This window comes from Rana temporaria, chromosome 2 (assembly GCF_905171775.1).
Source record: "Rana temporaria chromosome 2, aRanTem1.1, whole genome shotgun sequence".
NCBI lineage: Eukaryota > Metazoa > Chordata > Amphibia > Anura > Ranidae > Rana > Rana temporaria.
Window position 1 is genome coordinate 340,569,951 of NC_053490.1, and position 20,318 is coordinate 340,590,268.

A 20,318-nucleotide genomic window follows, 5' to 3' on the forward strand; every position below is an offset into this window, starting at 1 on the left:
TTATAATGACACTCCCCAGCAGTTCGCATATGGCAGTGTGAACTGCCGTGTGAGTCGGGTGTGATATGGGAACCCGCAGTGGATTCGCAGGGTTCCCGAATCGCACCAGTGTGAACAAAGCCTCAAAGCATACAGCCTACAAATGTCACCTGACTGCTCCCACCAAGGCTGGGTTCACACTCATTGAGTAGAAGCGAGTAAAAGCAACCTCCATCACTCCGCATATTCAATCCAGTCCCAAGGATCTAAAAGTTTTATATATCTTCTGGTGCTGTATGGTTTTGTGAGATAAGCATATGCGCACTAGCATAAACTTATGTAAAATTTCCTAATATATGTACTGTGACAAATATGCTGATATTGTATCATTGTGTTCATGAAGTTCTGTATATCATCTTTCTTCGTATACTTTTTATTTTTATGAATAAATATACTTATAGATTTTCTACTATATCTACTTGTACCGTCTAAAGCAGTGGTCTCAAAGTACCGGCCTGCGGACCAGTTATAAATGGCCCGCAGGCAGGGTGGAAGTGGGGGGAGCAAAGAGTTAAAAAAAATATATATATATATATATATATATATATATATATATATATATATATATAATTTTTTTTTTTGTAAGCTGGTGCGATCTGGTGGTGAGCCGTTGGTATTACAAGTTAATACCACCAGATGTGAGCTGGCGCCATCTGGTGGTGGCCGTTGGTATTACAAGTTATGCATTACAAGTTAAACAGCAATTCTAATGTCATTTTACACTATTTTCACTGCCATCTTCTTCCCTCTAATTAGAACCCCCAAACATTATATATATTTTTTATCCTAACACCCTAGAGAATAAAATGTCGATCGTTGCAATACTTTCTGTTACGCCGTATTTGCGCAGCGGTCTTACAAGCGCACTTTTTTGGGAAAAAATTACACTTTTTTTTTATTAAAAAATAAGACAACAGTAAAGTTATCCCCATTTTTTTTAATATTATGAAAGATAATGTTACGCCGAGTAAATTCATACCCAACATGTCACGCTTCAAAATTGCGTCCGCTTGTGGAATGCCGACAAACTTTTTTACCCTTTAAAATCTTTAATAGGTGACGTTTAAAAAAAACTACAGGTTGCATGTTTTGAGTTACAGAGGAGGTCTAGTGCTAGAATTATTGCTCTCGCTCTACCAATCGCAGCGATACCTCACATGTGTGGTTTGAACACCGTTTACATATGCGGGCGCTGCTCGCGTATATGTGATCTCTTCTGCGCGCAAGCCCGTCGGGACGGGTGCGTTTTCTGGCTCCTAACTTTTTTAGCTGGCTCCTAGATTCCAAGCAAATTTGTCAAACCCTGCCTTACACCAGTGCTGGTGGTAATAATGCGCTCGCTGACACCAGTGCTGGGGGTTAATAATGTGTTCGCTGACACCAGTACTGTTGTTTTTGAAGTTTGAAAGTTTGCATGCGGCCCCCCATGGCATATGAAAACTTGTCTTGTGGCCCTCAGGTAATTTGAGTTTGAGACCCCTGGTCTAAAGTCTATTTCATTAGCCCAGCTTAATTCCTAGTTGCAATGCCGACCCAGCCATAGTAAACATGCTGCGTGCCACAGCCTCTGCTTTCCTGTCAGCCGGGTCCTTAAAGGACAGGGATTCCTCTACTGGGATCATGGCTGCTTTATTCAACCTAGAAACACGAGGGTCCACCACTGGTGGGGTAGTCCACTTTTTTAAAAATTGATTCTTCAAAGGGGTAGCGTACTGAAAAATGTTTGGGGGACCATAAAGGGTGACTTTGGTTGTTCCCATTTCTTATTGGTAAACTTATCAAAATAAGGCAGATAAGGAAACACCTTTGGTGTGCAAAGTGATTTATGCGTACCAAAAGGACACAGCCACATCTGTGGCCCCGTCAGCCGCATCCTCCATCTTTGGAGTCTCCCGCACCGCAGTAACAAGTGTGTCCACCAGCGCTCTTTCACTCGCTGCTGAGACTGCAAAGGACTCATTCTCACTATTGGACGGGTCAGAAGGCGAGATACTAAACCCCCCTGGACGGGCCACGTCTCTGGTGGCATCAGGCTCAGAGTCAGAAAAGACAGACTGAGCAGGGGAAGGCAGAGGACGCTTCCTCTTGGGTCTTTGCCCACACGCTGCTTCCACCCAGGATACCAATGACTCAAGGACCACCGTCAGCGCAATCATGGGAAGCTGGGGTTCCGAGGGACCTGCCACTTCCATGAGGGGGATCAGGTGTGACCCTGAGGCTCAATAGGAAAGAAGACCATGTAGTTCAAAAGGCACTTGGCACCACTAAGGGACACCCCAATGGTCAGGGTACCTGTCAGCAGAGAGGGAGATACACAAGGACCCTCAAAGACTCGCCCTACCAAATGGAGGAGCGCCACAACTCGGACCCAGCAACACCATGTTGGTATCCATTTCATATATCTAGAAACATGAAGAGAAGCATAGGGGAGGAAGAGGAGGAGCTCTGCCATTTCCACGAGGTTCCGGATGTCTCTAGCATCTCCGTAGACTAACAAAAAATGGCTGCAGTGACATCATTGGCTACACAAACATGGCCGCTGGTCGGAGATCAGTCAGACCGCAGGAAAATGGCTGCAGTGATGTCATCAGACCAATCAAACATGGCCGCGGCCATTTGACATGCTGAAGCATGCTGCCAGGATCCTCTCTGTGCCTTCAACACCGCTGCACCCTCTGCAAGGAGACCCCCTTCCCAAAACGTACTGTACTTCCCTGGGTAATAATGGGGACATCACTGTGCACTCTGCACCGCTGCCAAACTGCACACACAGCAGGGCATGTGCACTTGAACCCCCCCACCCATACCACCAGGGCAGGCCACACACCACCCTGAAGGGGAATGGCCGGGGAGACCCCCAGGGGTCTCTGCCGCCTGCCCTGGGACTCCCACCAAACCGTGGGGGGGGAGCCCAATTTAACCAAGGAACTTTAGGATGGTAGGAAGGATCCTGCAGGCAGGTCCAACCATCTCTGGAGGGTACCCGCGTCCATCCCAAACCGCAGAAAGGGGGAACTGTACTTACCGATCCATGGTGCGGGTGATCCTCCAGACAGAACTCCTTGCCACTGAAGTGAAGGGGGGGGGGCTATCGGCCAAGGGACCGATGTGACTCGGACCAGTGCCCATTCGTATGCGACCCTGCGAGACGTTTAACTCGCGGGCCAGCCTCTGTCCACTGAGGCTATGTCGTGGCCGACCTAGTGCGTAGCTGCGTTCTGCACGCGCTTGCTGGCTTGGACTGGGGAGACCACTGGATCTAGATTGCAGATCTTTCAGAAGAAAATGCATGGAAGAAAAAAAAACAAAAGGGTAAAATTTGCTAGGACCAAAAGATCTCAGCAAGGAGCTAGGTCTTTACTCCTGACAAGACAGAAAAAAAACTGAATACCTAGAGCAGGGAGGGGGTTATATACTGACTGAGGACAGCTCATGGGCTTAGCCAGGTGTTTTTTGTTCTGCCTAGTCCTACTGGGGCGATATAACCCAATGGTCAAGATTAAAAAGGCGCCGTGTCCGTCGATGAACGAAAGAGAAATTACACTTTGCTACAAATGTAAAGTAGTGAGTGTACAGCTTGTATAACAGTGTAAATTTGCTGTCCCCTAAAAATAACTCAACACACAGCCATTAATATCTAAAACGCTGGCAACAAACGTAGTACAATGTAAATGTCCAAATTGGGCCAAAAGTGTCAATATTTTGTGTGGCCACCATTATTTTCCCTGCGCTGCCTTAACCCTCTTGGGCATGGAGTTCGCCAGAGTTTTACAGGTTGCCAGTGGAGTTCTCCTACACTCCTCCATAACGACATCACGGAGCTGGTGGATACCTTGCGCTCCTCCACCTTCCGTTTGAGGATGACCCACAGATGCTCAATGGGGTTTAGGTCTGGAGACATGCTTGTCTAGTCCATCACCTTTACCCTCAGCTTCTTTAGCAAGGCAGTGGTCTTCTTGGAGGTGTGTTTGGGGGTCATTATGTTTGAATACTACCATGCAGCCCAGTCTCCGAAGGGAGGGGGAATCGTGCTCTGCCTTAGTATGTTCACAGTACATGTTGCCCAGTGCCGGCAACACTCATGCAGCCCCAGACCATGACACTCCCACCACCATGCTTGACTGTATAGACACACTTGCCTTTGTACTCCTCACCTGGTTGTCACCACACACTCTTGACACCATCTGAACCAAATAAGATTATCTTGGTCTCATCAGACCACAGGACATGGTTCCAGTAATTCATGTCTTCGTCTGCCTGTCTTCAGCAAACTGTTTGCGGGCTTTCTTGTGCATAATCTTTAGAAGAGGCTTCCTTCTGGGACGACGAGCACGGACAGGCTGACCCCCCCCCACCCAGTCAACCTCTGCAGCAATGCTGGCAGCACTCATACATCCATTTCCCAAAGACAGCCTCTGGATATGTTGCTGAGCACGTGCACTCAACCTCTTTGGTCGACCATGGCGAGGCCTGTTCCGAGTGGAACCTGTCCTATTAAACCGCTGTATGGTCTTGACCACTGTGCTGTAGCTCAGTTTCAGGGTTTTCACAATCTTCTTATAGCCTAGGGCTAGGCCATCTTTATGTAGAGCAACAATTTTTTTTCAGATCCTCAGAGAGTTCTTTGCCATTTGTGAGATGCTGTATGTGCACCGACAACCACTGTAAGACATATTACATAAACCTGTATGTCTTTGGTAAGATTTGAAGATACACACGCACACGACAGCTGCCTTACCGAATGGGCCATTTCCCCAGCATGTTTACAAGAAGCAAACAAGTGCATCATGCTCCATCATTCTGCTTTTGTATCCTTACTAGAAACGATACACCAGTGGCTAGCATTGTTGCATTATGGCAACACATATCTACTAAATACAGAAAAAAAAATGCCAGAAACATGCAATAATAAATACTACAGTTCAGAATACAGATTTTTGCCATGTGTCCATTCAGCCTTTTTTCTCCATGAAAAAAAACAACATGTACCCATGTAAGTCCTATGGGTGGGCGGATGTAGGCAGACTTAAGTCTGCATATATATCTGTCCAACTCCGGTCTGGTAAGCTGACACAAACGCAACCTTTCTACTTGGCCTTGAACAGACCTGGAGGTGGGCAGATATAGAACGCGTCTGAAATGACATGTAAAAAGTGGGCAGACAGATCGCTTATATAAAAAGGGCCCTTTGTGTACTTTTGAAACTTGTCACAAGAAAAAGTATAAATAAGGAAAAGCAGCTTTTGCATGAATCAAATCTTCTGAAAAAGCATTTTTTCTTTGGGAGCAAATTTAAAATATGTTTGTTATTAACAAGACAATGTTAAGACTCACCCTTCATTACATGTATATGTCACTGTAGAGCCAAATAAAAAGTCTGTAACCTCTATGTTGCCATTTAACAGTTCTCCAGGATTTCCACATGATTTACCTGCCAGTAAAACATATCAATTAAAATATATAAATAAATAAATAAATAAATAAATAAAAACTGTTGGCGCTATATAAATCTTGAATATTAATTGAATATTGCCAAGCTGTTCATTCAAAATACTGCAAATCACATGAGTACGATTTTAGCCTTCCATGCCATTACAAAGCAGATGAAAAGAAAAACGATAATACTTACGTTTGCAGAATACTTCAGGAGTAGACCATGTATCGTCCTCCAAGCAGGTTATTGAATTTTTCTTGCCAGGAACCCGTATATAGCCTGGCCTACAATCATAGGACACAGTTGCATTAGGAGGAAAGGTGTTCTGATCAAGAGCACCTTGTTTAGGCTCTGCATATGAGATTCGTTCCGGGAGACCACATTCTCCTAAACAGAAGACAGACAGATGAAACAGGAGACACTCAACACAAAACTTGTTCAAATATTAGCCTGCATTCACACCTGAGCGGAGTGTCAAGAGCGTATTCCTGGTGATTTTGAAGTGTCTCCCCCCAGGAGTTTAAACAGGTGTTCCACAAGAGTTTTTGCATGCGTATTAAGCTTCAGAAAGGTTTGTTCCCTGGGCTGGGTAATGGGAGGCATCGACAGTGGACATGACATCAGACAGTGTGGGAAACCCGGAAGTGCTATTCTCGTACTGTACCAGAGTTTGTTCTTTGCTGCTCAAATGTGTGTGTTAGATTAACAAGGTTTTTTTTGTTTTTTTTGCTGCACAATTGGCAACTGTCTGTTTATATTCCTTATGCTACGCGAAGGGCTAGACAGTGGAGGAGATTTACTGGAGAGAGAAGAGTTAGAGGGGTGCCAGAGGCCTTGCAACCCCATTATTAACAGACATTACAATACCTAAATAGGTCATTTAAATCTTGTGATCGCCCTGCATTTGTAGATGTGGTGCACAGAGGTGAAGGATTGAGGAACTGGAAATACCTGCCATGTGGAGGATACATTCACTGAAGAACTGTTTATGAATCGCCATATACAGTTTATTTATAAACAAAGTTGATGCATGAGGACATTTTTCACATGCAATATACTGTATGTGTTTATCACTGAACTTCTATTCACTGTTTATTATTCTTATTGTTGTGGTAGATTTTTAATGTGTGCGATATACAGTGAGGAAAATAAGTATTTGAACACCCTGCTATTTTGCAAGTTCTCCCACTTGGAAATCATGGAGGGGTCTGAAATTGTCATCGTAGGTGCATGTCCACTGAGACATAATCAAAAAAAAAAAATTCCAGAAATCACAATTTATGATTTTTTAACTATTTATTTGTATGATACAGCTGCAAATAAGTATTTGAATACCTGTCTATCAGCTAGAATTCTGACCCTCAAAGACCTGTTAGGCTGGGTTCACACTACTACACTACTTTCATCCTACTTTGCTCTGTGTTCAATGTTTCCCTATGAGAGCGTCTTGTAGCGTCCTACACAAGTCGGTCCGACTTTGAAAATGCTCCCTGTACTACTTTTGGTCCTACATTGATCCTACTTCAGGCCCATTGAATATCATTGAAGTCGGACCAAAGTAGTATCCTGTTCATGAAAGTAGGATGGATGTAGGACCAATGTAGGATAAATGTAGGACCAATGTAGTAGAGCAAAGTAGGATGAAAGTAGTGTAGCAGTGTGAACCCAGCCTTAGTCTGCCTTTAAAATGTCCACCTCCACTCCATTTATTATCCTAAATTAGATGCACCTGTTTGAGGTCATTAGCTGCATAAAGACACCTGTCCACCCCATACAATCAGTAAGAATCCAACTACTAACATGGCCAAGACCAAAGAGCTGTCCAAAGACACTAGAGACAAAATTGTACACCTCCACAAGGCTGGAAAGGGCTACGGGGAAATTGCCAAGCAGCTTGGTGAAAAAAGGTCCACTGTTGGAGCAATCATTAGAAAATGGAAGAAGCTAAACATGACTGTCAATCTCCCTCGGACTGGGGCTCCATGCAAAATCTCACCTCGTGGGGTCTCAATGATCCTAAGGTGAGAAATCAGCCCAGGACTACACGGGAGGAGCTGGTCAATGACCTGAAAAGAGCTGGGACCACCGTTTCCAAGGTTACTGTTGGTAATACACTAAGACGTCATGGTTTGAAATCATGCATGGCACGGAAGGTTCCCCTGCTTAAACCAGCACATGTCAAGGCCCGTCTTAAGTTTGCCAATGACCATTTGGATGATCCAGAGGAGTCATGGGAGAAAGTCATGTGGTCAGATGAGACCAAAATAGAACTTTTTGGTCATAATTCCACTAACCGTGTTTGGAGGAAGAAGAATGATGAGTACCATCCCAAGAACACCATCCCTACTGTGAAGCATGGGGGTGGTAGCATCATGCTTTGGGGGTGTTTTTCTGCACATGGGACAGGGCGACTGCACTGTATTAAGGAGAGGATGACCGGGGCCATGTATTGCGATATTTTGGGCAACAACCTCCTTCCCTCAGTTAGAGCTTTGAAGATGGGTCGAGGCTGGGTCTTCCAGCAGGACAATGACCCGAAGCACACAGCCAGGATAACCAAGGAGTGGCTCTGTAAGAAGCATATCAAGGTTCTGGCGTGGCCTAGCCAGTCTCCAGACCTAAACCCAATAGAGAATCTTTGGAGGGAGCTCAAACTCCGTGTTTCTCAGCGACAGCCCAGAAACCTGACTGATCTAGAGAAAATCTGTGTGGAGGAGTGGGCCAAAATCCCTCCTCCAGTGTGTGCAAACCTGGTGAAAAACTACAAGAAACGTTTGACCTCTGTAATTGCAAACAAAGGCTACTGTACCAAATATTAACATTGATTTTCTCAGGTGTTCAAATACTTATTTGCAGCTGTATCATACAAATAAATAGTTAAAAAAATCATACATTGTGATTTCTGGATTAATTTTTTTTGATTATGTCTCTCACAGTGGACATGCACCTACGATAACAATTTCAGACCCCTCCATGATTTCCAAGTGGGAGAACTTGCAAAATAGCAGGGTGTTCAAATACTTATTTTCATCACTGTATACTACTTATAGTGTTAATCAGTTTTAAATTATTAATCTGGGGGATAGAGATTTATCCAGCACCTTTAACCACTTGAAGACCAGGCGAATTATCGAACATGATCTGACCTTTCGCGGCAATACTTCACATGTGTGGGCCATTCGCCTTTGCGCTCTAGCATGCGGGGGACGGGGGCAAAAAAATAAAAATAAATAACATTTTTTTACACTGTTGCTTTAAAAAATTTTATCATCACTTTTATTGTGGTCACAAGGAATGTAAACATGACTGGTGACAGCAATATGCCTGTGACAGCTACTCTTTATGAAGGGATCTGCAGTCTAAAAGACTTAATATCCCTCCTCTGTCTTTGACTTTTTAAAAAATGGCACAGTTGACATCTGGGTAAACCGTAAGCGATGTCATCGCTTCCTTGTTACCATAGCGAAGACCCAATCAGAGCCAATCTCGGCTTTGTTTGGGTGTCCAACTAGCCGGATGTGTCAGCTAGTAGCTCGTGCCTCCCGGCGTGGTGGTGAGCGGGGAGGGTTGTCCCCTCCTGCTGCTTGTAACAGGAATAGAGCAGCTAGTTAGCTGCTCCGATTGCCAATACAAGAGAGCCGACCGTCAGCTCTGAAAAACAGTACTGGGTTATGCCTGCAGCTGGACAACCACTTAAAGTCAAATGATGTACTAGGTACGCGATTTGGCGGCAAGTGGTTAAGAACTTTTTTTTTGGGGGGGGGTGGGGGTGAATAGGGGTTACAGTGCAAGTATTGTGTGACATTGAATGGCGGAAGTTCTATCGGAAGAAAGGGAGTTCTTCAGGCATTAAAAAAACATGCAAAATGTGTGTTTACAGGTGTTCCTAAGTCTTGAGATCATAAAGACCTGAAAAAAAGGAAGGAAGGGAAAAAATACAGAGCTAAGGGTGAGAGAATGTACAAAGGACAATAAGAAAGTCGGTGATTCTGCATGTTGAGCATAGTCCAGCAAGCAGAAAAAAAAAAACAAAAAAAACAAACACAACACAACACACACACACAAAGTGTGAATGGAGACCAACAGTCAACGATCTAATAAATAAAAAAACTAGGAGGTCGACCGATATGGGTTTTTTTCTGGCTGATGCCGATATTTCTAAATCCGGGCCGCCGATATTTAATGCCAATTTTTGGGGGCGATATTTTAACCCCTTAACGCCCGCCGCACGACTATTTACGTCCGCACAATGGCACGGACAGGCAGAAGGATGTATATATACGTCCTTGCCTTTCCGCGGGTCGGGGGTCCGTTCGGGACCCCCCCGCGCTGCGTGCGGATTCCATCGGGGAGCGATCCGGGACGACGGCGCGGCTATTCGTTTATAGCCGCTCCGTCGCGATCGCTCCCCGGAGCTGAAGAACGGGGAGAGCCGTATGTAAACACGGCTTCCCCGTGCTTCACTGTGGCGGTGCATCGATCGTGTCATCCTCTATAGGGGAGACACAATCGATGACGTCAGACCTACAGCCACACCCCCATACTGTTGTAAACACACACTAGGTGAAGCCTAACACGTTCAGCGCCCCCGGTGGTTAACTCCCAAACTGCAACTGTCATTTTCATAATAAAGAATGCAATTTAAATGCATTTTTTGCTGTGAAAAAGACAATGGTCCCAAAAATGTGTCAAAATTGTCCGAAGTGTCCGCCATAATGTCGCAGTCACGAAAAAAAACAAAAAAAACGCTGATCGCCGCCATTAGTAGTAAAAAAAAAAAAAAAAATAATAAAAATGCAATAAAAATATCCCCCATTTTGTAAACGCTATAAATTTTGCGCAAACCAATCGATAAACGCTTATTGCGATTTTTTTTACCAAAAATAGGTAGAAGAATACGTATCGGCCTAAACTGAGAAAAAAAAAATTATATATGTTTTTGGGGGATATTTATTACAGCAAAAAGTAAAAAATATAGAATTTTTTTAAAATTGTCACTATTCATGTTTATAGCGCAAAAAATAAAAACCGCAGAGGTGATCAAATACCACCAAAAGAAAGCTCTATTTGTGGGGGAAAAAAGGACGTCAATTTTGTTTGGGAGCCACGTCGCACGAGCGCGCAATTGTCTGTTAAAGCGACGCAGTGCCGAATTGTAAAAACGCCTTTGGGCATTTAGCAGCATATTGGTCCGGGGCTTAAGTGGTTAAGCAGATTTATCTTTTTTTGGCAGGTGGCACTGGTTGCCACTAACTGGCACTGGCAGGTTTCTCACTGAGCCGATTTGTCAGTTTGTTACACTATATGTAACTGAATGCAGAGAGAGACAATCTGTCAGAATTAAGCATGATGTTGGGGGTGGGCTATCAAACACCAGCCAATGATTGGGCTGCTTAAGAAAGTGGACGGGGCCCCCATACACGTAGCGGCCTGCCCAGATCCCATCGGCTGGTGTTTGATAGCTGCTGGGTCCCACCCACCTCCGACATCACACTGAATTCTGACAACTCCTCTCTGCATTCAGTTGCAAATCAGTTTCACACAAATGAGCACAGAGCCGCTCAGTGTGTGAAACTGTCAGGAGTGTGGGGAAGGGAGGTAATCAGGCGAATTTGCAATTTTTTTTTAAAAAGGCCAAATATTGGCCGATATATCGATCAACCTCTAATAAAAACCTGTTTCTTGCAGTTAAATCCTCTCATCTTGTTTTTGATTTCATCACTACCCCCTTTCCTTTAGTTGTGGCAACATGTAAAGCTTGCCTTTTTCCAAATGTGCCTGCTGTCTTTGAATTGTACTCAATCCTACGAGATTAGAAAACCACCAGAAAAAAAAAAAAAGTTTTTTTTTTTTTGTTGCTCACCGTAAAATCCCTTTCTCTGAGTTCATTGACAGACACAGCCAATTTTTCTTTATCCATGACCAAACAGGGAATGTCCGCAAGCAGTGCCATAATGAGGGGTGGTCAAATCAATTCATGGAGAAAAACCTCAGGGCAACATGCCAGCACTCCGAACCACCCCGAAAAAGTGCCCGGGAATCCTAAACAGCCGCCTGTAAAACTTTGAGGCAAAAACTAGCCCCGGAAGATGCCAATACATCAACTTTATTGAACTTCATAAACAAAGTGCAGAGATGACCAGGTCGCTGCCTTGCAAGCTTGAGAAACAGATGCCTGATGTTAGAACCCCCCCCCAATTAGGCCTACCGCCTTGGTGGAGTGTGCCGTAACAGGGAAAGGAGGTTCCCGCTCCTTAATGGCATATGCTTGCACAATCGTCAGCCAAATCCAATGGAGAATGTTGGCAAAAGGGGCTGGCAAAAGGGGCTGCCAAGCCCTTATTCAGAGCGTCCGTGAGCACAAAAGAAAGAAAAAAAATTGGACCTCCGAAAAACAGCCGTCTCACAAACGGTACATGAATCATGCAAACCACATTCAGGAAATTCAGAGTCACCTCCTTAGGGTGCGGTGGCCGAAGCACCACCTTGTCCTTGTGTAGACCAGATAAAGGCAGCTTACAGGACAAAGCCGCCAACTCAAGATACCCTCTGAGCTGAAGTGACAGCTACCAGGAAAGCAACCTTCTAAGAAGGTGTAAGCAAGGGAGTATCCCTGATGCTCTCAAAGGGAGGCTGCTGAAGAACAGATAGCACCAAATTTAAGTCCCACTTACAGTGTTACAACAACAGGGTTCAAACAGGGAACTAGGGCTGGGAAAAAAAAAAAAAAAAAGGAAGAGATTTGAATCGAGTTGCGAGGGCAAATCGATTCAGATTTTGACAAAATCTTGCGGCCTTTTCCCAGGATCGCGGCGAGCTTTGGGTAGGATGTTTTAGGAGACCTAGTCCACAGCCTTTTCCCAGGATCGTGGCGGACTAGGCTGAAGCTGCAACCTCGCCTAAAAATGTAGGACCAGTGCGGCGTCCATCAGAAAAAAATTTTTTTTTGGGGGGGCCAAAATCGCCCAGCTCTACAGGGAACGCCACAAGGCTAACCCCCTAAATAAAAGTGCAAACAAGAATGCGTGTCCAAGGGACGCTGAAAGCAAACTGCCAGAGTGGAGACTTGACCCTTGATGGTGCAAGCACCGCCTGGAAAAAGAAAAAACACAAACACCGCCTGGTGTAGGGACCACTTACCCCTGATCCAGCTTTAACGGCTGAGCTAATCTGCTTGCCAGTTCTCGACCCCCGGAAAATGTACGGCAGACAGAACAAACCTTTCGGCCCAACTCAGGATGCGAGATGCCTCCAGCACCACTGCTGCACTTCTGGCGTCTCCGATTATTTACATATACAGCGGTGGGGATGTCCAACTGTATCCGGGTCGGCAGACCACAAAGACGATCCGTCCAATGAGTCAGTGACAACCAGGTCGCTCGAAGCTCCAGGACATTAATGGGCAGTCGAGCCTCCACCGGAGTCCAGCGACTCTGAGCCGAGTTTGATCCCAAGACTCCGCTCCAGCCTGACAGGCTGGCATCCAAAGGGGAAGGAAGCACTTTCTGCTCCATAAGGCCGGTGACCTCAGCCACCAGATTGAGAGGCCCTTGTTGACTGCACTAGGAAATTTTGCAAGTCCAGGTCAACAGAATTTGTTCCATTTGGATAAGATTTCATTCTGCAGGGTTCTTGTATGAAACTGAGCATACGGAACCGCTTCAAAAAGGTAGCCCCCCATCAGCCTCAAAACCCACATGGGGGGAAAAAAACAAAACAAACACACAGGGAGGGCCGCCTGCAAGCCAACAGCTGCCATGCTTCTGACCCGAGTTTATGCAATTTCTACGATGGGAGGAACACCTTGGCCTACTCTGAATCGAGAATCAGTCTTCAATACTAGAAGTGCTGGGATGGGATCAAAACTTATGGAGGAGAACGGGAGTGTCCCTGGAGTGTCCCCGAAAGCTGTGAGCCAACTGTTGGTGAGGTGCACTGGAGGATTCTTGCGGTGGGCTCGTCCGCAGCCTGTGCCCTGGGCTCCGAGATCAGCTGTAAGCTCCGGGATTGGACGGCGGTGGTCAGCTGACCAGATCATGTGCACAGCCCAGTGAAACTCAGCGTCTCCACCGCCGGGGGTCAGAGGAGGAGGAGAGGGCTACGGAGCGTCCCAGAGGGTCCCCCCTCGTTCCCCCAAAGCATACTCGGCATCAGACAAGCGCCGCATGGAGGAGAAGAGAGAAAAGACTACTAGACAACCAATCCAGGGTTGGAGGTAAAAGTTTGTTACCTTAATATTAATTGCTATCAAGCTGTACGGAGGGACTCCTTTGTCATACTGTGGGAATTCCTATAAAGCCTGTAGGGCTCTTTATAAGGTACGCTATATGCCTGCCTAGCTGGACTTTTTTTTCTTATATCTCCCCTTGTGTGCCCCTATAAGGGGGGAGGAAGAAGGGAGAAAGTGAAAGTGAAATTGACTTTTTTTTTTTACAGTGCTCAGACATTGTTCCACAATCGCTTCGCGCTTCAGACGGGGACCCACGCCCCCTGTACTCTTGTATTACTTACTACCTCTGGCTTATGCTCATGCCCATGTCCCCCCACTTTGTGAAACTGATTTCTTCTACTTATTGTGCTTGGCGCTTATAGACATTGTATCGTAATCGCTTTGCGCTTCAGACGGGGACCCCCGCCCCTTTATTCTTGTATTATTGTCTACCTTTGGCCTATGCCCATGCCCCCTCACTTTGTGCTGGTTGGACAAATGTAAATAGAAGGTAATAACTTCAGTTACAGAATGGCGGCAGTAGCGGGAAAAAGGAGGGCAGCACAACACAGAGTGGGGGGCCTCAAGCAACAAGGGCAAAGGAGAAAGCGTCATAGGCAGCAGCAGTAGCCAAATTGGAGCAGCACCCACATACTTCGGCAGGCTCCCCTGGAAAAGGGGTTCAGAGCCAACAAACGCAGGCCAAAACTCATGGGGCCATAACAACGGATAGGAAAAGTCAGGGCCATGGGGTGCCGGCCTCAAAGTCAACAACCAAAAAAGATACCATCGGGGAACCCCCAGGGGGTGTACAAGCAACCGCAGCAACTACTACAGTAGCCCAAATAGCAGATGGGTTTGCAAGTGAGGGGGAGCCATCTCTCAAAGAAATACTCTTGGCCATAAACGTTTGTAAGGGGTCTCTGGGCAATCCATCGGTCCAGATGAAAGAAATAAAGGATGAGCTAAGGACAATGGGGCAAGAACTGCAGAGAAAGGTGCAAAGAGTAACGGCGGTAGAGGAGAGAGTGAGTCAAGTTGAAGACGAAGTGCACCCCTTGAAACAGCAGATGCAAGCAATGAGGGAGCAAATTGGTCAGCAGGCATCGAAACTTGATGACATTGAGAATAGACTGCAGAGGAACAATATAAAGGTGGTAGGCCTCCCGGAACAGAGCGAGGGTACCCACCCAATATGCTTCCTCGAGAACTGGTTCAGAGAGATTTTTGGGGAAAGTGTCTTTTCACCCCTTTTCGGGATAGAAAGGGCTCATAGAGTCCCGTTCAGAGCCTTAAAGGATGGTCATTTCCGACCCTTACTCCTGAAATTGCTTAACTACAATGACAAGGTGACAATGTTACAGAAGGCAAGAGAGAAAGGCAAAATTTATTACAGAGGGTCTCGCATCTCTCTGTACCCAGACTTCTCGCCTGAATTAAGCAAACGAAGAGCGGAGTTTACACCAGTTAAACGCAATCTCTTAAAAAGTAACATTACATATGCACTATTGTACCCAGCACGCTTACGGATAACGACATCAACGGGACCCCAGCTATTTGATTCACCAAGAAAAGCAGCACAGTGGCTCGAAGAATATAAATCACATATAGAACATAAGGATTGATAAAATTGTATAATCGTAGAGAAGAATAAAGAAAAGAGGGGAAACAGAGTAGAGTGGAGTGGGGAGTGGGGGAGGGGGGAAAGAATAAATATATCAAAATGCTTAAATACACGAAGGGACGGAAAGAGTAATTATCTGTTATTTGAATTTTGGTATTGTTTAAAAATTATGGCACTACATTTTTTCGTAATATGCACAGTAGAAAGGGATGGCGGTGTGGGGGGGGGGGGGCGCTTACACGGGAGTATAGATGGGAACGGATGTGGAAGGGGGTGTGAGGGAGGGATGGCAGGTAGCGGTCACAAGTATAGCCCCTGGGGTGGGCCTAGTAAGGCAAGGGAAAAGGGGGGGGAGGGAGGGAGGGAAGAACACAATTATATAAGAATATGGCTATCACACATAACACATTTAATAACGCACTTAAGGAACAAGAAATAAGGAAGGGGAAACTTAAGAAATTTGGACGATGCACATGCTTTAGGAAAAGCACATTAAAAATAGGTAAATTTTGGATATCTCTTTTCTTTTTTTTTCTTTTTTGGATTAGGGGTAGGGAGGGTGGAGGCCAGTTAGAAGACAAAGCCAGGGGGGTAAAATTGTCTTCTGGCCCTTCTTCCCTGGTCTCCCCTCCTTCCCCAGGAATTGTGGAAACGCTGCTGGCTTGCCCAATAGGAAGCGGCCCTGCAGGGCTCTCCTGCTGCCTCAACTGGAGGGGGTTCTCCCCCATCTTAACCTATTAAGCGGTTCTCGCTTGGATATACATCTTTTTTCTACTAATGACTTGAGGATATACCGTATCTGTGTCTATAAGTTTGCTCTGGGGTTATGAGGCCGAAAATACTTAAAATTGGCTCCTGGAATGTTCGGGGGATGGGTGACCCGGTTAAAAGAGCTGCAATTTTCTCTATGCTTGATGGGCATGGAGTGGAGCTAATTTGCCTGCAGGAGACCCACCCAACAAGTGAAACAAAATTAAAATTAACAAACAGAAAATATCAGTACCAGTACCATTCGGTTTACTCCTCCTATTCAAGGGGGGTGAGTATAATGGTTAAGAAGGGGGTGTCTTTTACATGCAAAGAGCTTAAGATAGATGAATTGGGCCGCTATATATTCCTGCATTGTCTAATAGAGAATGCGCCATACGTACTGGCTAACATTTACATCCCCCCACCCTTTAAAATGGAGATCCTGTATAAACTAATGGAATTTGTAATAAAATAGGATTTTTTGTACTCACCGTAAAATCCTTTTCTCTGACGTCCATGGACGGACACAGCTCCTTAAGTCTTGACAAGTGGGTTATGTTCCTGTTTACAGGAGAGGACTAGGCAGAAACATGTTAAATGGTTAAATACATGTTAAATCAACAGAGTTGAACAGCCCCGCCCAGGGGGCGGTCCCTCCAGACATAACCCTCCTCACTGCAGCATGCAGCCTCAGTTCGTAACAAGCAGTACAAACCTAAAAAGGAGGGGTGGGAGCTGTGTCCGTCCATGGACGTCAGAGAAAAGGATTTTACGGTGAGTACAAAAAATCCTATTTTCTCTTATCGTCCATGGACGGACACAGCTCCTTAAGTCTTGACAAGTGGGACATCCCCAAGCAGTGTCAAAACGAGGGGTGGGAAATATATCAGTAAAACCAATTTTAACTTCACCCCAAAACAAGCAGAGCTCCTCAAACGGAGGAGATGCAACCTCAAACGGCCGCCTGCAAACGCTAGCGGGCGAAAGCATCATATGATGCACTCACAGCAACCAGGAAATTTTGAAAAACAAAAACGTGAATGGACGACCAAGTCGGCGCCCTGCACACCTGTAACACCAACGTATGAAGTCGGAAAAAACCCAGGAAGCACCAGGTGCCCTGGTCGAAAGTGCCGCGACCGGAAAAAGGGGGGCCCGCCCCCTAAGAGCATAGGCCTGTATGACGGTCTGTCAGATCCACCGAGACAGGGTGGTCGACGAGACCGCCAGGCCCTCTGTGGACCAGACACTGACACAAAAGAGGGTCAGATCTCCAAAACTGAGCCGTAGCAGGTAGATACACCCGCAAAGCGCGTACCACGCCTGAAGTATGAAAAGCAACCTCCGTAGGATGCGCCGGCCGAGGGCAAAAAGGATGGACGGAACAATGCCCCTATTCAGGCGAAAGTCCGAGATCACCTTCGGAAGAAGGGAAGGTCGTGGGCGCACCACCACCTAATCCTTATGGAGTATCAAGCATGGCGGCTTGCAAGACAAGCCCACCAGCTCAGAGACCCCTCTAACGGAAGAAAAGGGCCACCTTCCGAGATAGTGTTAAGAGAAAATCTCTCTGAAGTTTCCAAAGGGAAAGCTCCTGAGGAACCAAGAGCACCAGAGTCAAAACTCATTGGGGAAGAGATGGGCCAAGAGGGGAAAGAATATGACAAACCCCCTGCACAAAGAGGTACCCACCAGGGAACGGGCCCCAAAGGGCCACTGAAAGAACACAGCCAAGGCTGAACTCTGCCCCCAAACGGTGCTTAAAAGTAATTTGAGATCCACAACAAGCTGTAAAAAAAAAAAAAAAAAACCAACAGCAGGACCCTGGCCATCGAATACGTCCGTGGACGTCACTTCATCTCTTCACACCAAGAGATGTAGGTCTGCCAGGTGTGACTGTAGATTCTCCTGGAAGAAGACTACCATGCCCTCAACATGGTTGAGATGACCGAGTCAGACAGACCCCGGTCTCTTAAAGTCTAGCTACCAATAGCCATATTGCGTAAGTTAGTGACTGTACAACAGAAGGAAGTATGGAACCTCGAGACAGAAGGACCTCTCGCCCTGGCGACGTCCAGGGTACCTCCGTTATGAAGCGCCCGAAAACGGCGTACCAATGACAATCTGGAGTGATTAGGAACATCGGGATCCCCTCAGCCTCCACTCTATGGAGCACCTGAGGAAGCAACACAAATGGAGGAACGGTATAAGGCCGCTGATACAGACCCCCACAGGGTCAACAGCGCAACGTACGCGTCAGTACCAGCGCAATAGACCTGGTCACTACTTCGACACCCTTGCGGTGGAGACGAGCGGCCAGGAGATCCACGAGTGGAAAAAAACCAAGGCGAGCCCGGGCCACGTAACGACACAGATCTTCCTGGGCTTGAACCCAGAGGCAACTGCCTGCAGGGCAGGCAGTCTACGCTGAGCCATAATCTCGCCTGCCCTGTGAGACTCACTTCCTGCAGGGGAGCCGAAACACCCCCGGGCACAGAAAACCAGTCACCCTGGTCCAGCATCAGGTGACTCTAGTAGCCCGCCTGCTGGCATACCCATGGTAGACCGAAGCCACGTCGTGGCGTTGTTGGCTAGTACCTTGCAACCGCCTCGAACACGAGGAGAATCAAAGCCTGATCAACCAAAATAGTGGGACAAAGAACGGTAGACAGGGTCCCCAGCACCCAGGCGGCCTCCCACCTAGGTACTAACCAGGCCCGACCCTTGGTAGCCACCAAGATCAGAAGAGAGCAGGCACATTCAGGAAGTTGTGGCCGTAGGTCCATGCAAATCCAGCGACTCTGGGCCGACTGGACCCCCCCAGGGGTCCCCACAATCCGTGAGGCCTGCGTCTGTCGTAAACAACGACCACTGGAAGGATGGAAGAACTTCCCGGGCCGAAGATCCGGGGATCTCCGTCCCAACTCAAAGACTCCGACTAGGTGGCGCACCTGAATCTGGCGATTACAGAGACAAGAAATTTCTTACCACCTGGACCGTATTTCCTGGAAAGCCCAAGTGTGGAACTGGGCATACAGTACCGCCTCGAAGAAGGCTACCCACAGGTCCCGGACCAGCATGCACCCAGATAGAAGACCGATAGCGTGATGCTAATACCCTCACTGCAGACTGAAGAGTCTGCAATTTCTCCAGGGGAAGAAAGACCTTCGCTCCCTTTGAGTCAGACTCAGGACCGGCTCCAAAAGAAGCTGCCCTCAGAAGAAGGTCGTTCAAGAAGCCCACGAGGCAAAACCTCACTGTCCCAACAAAGTTAGGATAATTGCGAGCTCCTAGGCGAAAACCCTCAGTGCCAACGCCAGATTAAGAGGGAGGGCCACAGACTGACAGAAGCCCTCCATCACGGAGCACAGAAAATTCTGTGACATATGCAAAACGGGACATGCATGTATGCGTCCCTGCGGGACTTACAAGTCCTGCACTGTTCTCAGGCAGACCGACAAGCCGGGCGAGGAATAAACGAGAAAAGAACTCTGTTCTATGGATAAAAAACACATATGGTCACAAATTCAATAATGCGGAGCATTCCCCAGGGGATAACAGAGGGAGGGGGCACTCTTAACCCCTGCCCGTCCGCATTCCGCCCCCAGCCTGGCCCAAAAGTGTCCAGGGCTAACAAAGAAGTCTCTGTGGAGATCCCAGGTGCTAACACCTGCCGCTGAGCGTGTAGGGGAAGGACCAGATACTGACTCCAAATATAAAAGACATTTACATGTGTATGTAATACCTGTCTTAACATAAAAACTGACGCTCCCAGGGCCCTATACAGGGCATCTTACCCACTTGCTGCGCTGACCCGGGGAGTTAAAAACGTATCCCAATATAAGTCTGTTAGCCAGGGGACTCACCTCAGGAGGAGACTGCCCAGCGCTGCCGACCGCTCTCATCACACAGCGTGTGGAGAGGAAATAAACCATGAAGGAACTGCGGCGTCTGCAGGGACCTGTGTGCGCCGTAGATACAGCACTAGGGGACAGAACTGCACAAAGATGGCCGCCCGCTGCACATGGCGCGGCTACGACAAAATGGCCGCCAATGGGAGTTTTCAATGTAATTGAAAACCTCCCAAAAAATGGCGCCAGTGTCGGCCAAACGGCGGCAAAACGCCACCTTTTAAACAGGGAAAGCCTCCAAGAGCCTTTACAGTGAAAACCCCCACAGGAAAAATCCTGTATCAGACAGTAAAAGGTGCCAGATAGCACAGCCCTCTCAGGAAAGCCCCCCCCCCCCGGACAGCGTGCCTT

General features: G+C 46.9%; 1 protein-coding gene across 3 annotated transcripts in view; it reads right to left on the reverse strand.

Moving 5' to 3' along the window:
- The window catches only part of LOC120928428 (C4b-binding protein alpha chain-like), a 262,555-nt gene that overhangs the window by 168,277 nt on the left and 73,960 nt on the right, over positions 1 to 20,318 (reverse strand). For all 3 annotated transcript variants that reach the window (XM_040339532.1, XM_040339534.1, XM_040339533.1), the window contains exons 3-4: positions 5,669 to 5,860; positions 5,374 to 5,470 (exon numbers count right to left, since the gene is read on the reverse strand). In XM_040339532.1, the coding sequence (XP_040195466.1) occupies positions 5,374 to 5,470; positions 5,669 to 5,860 (289 nt within the window). The remainder of the gene's footprint in view (positions 1 to 5,373; positions 5,471 to 5,668; positions 5,861 to 20,318) is intronic.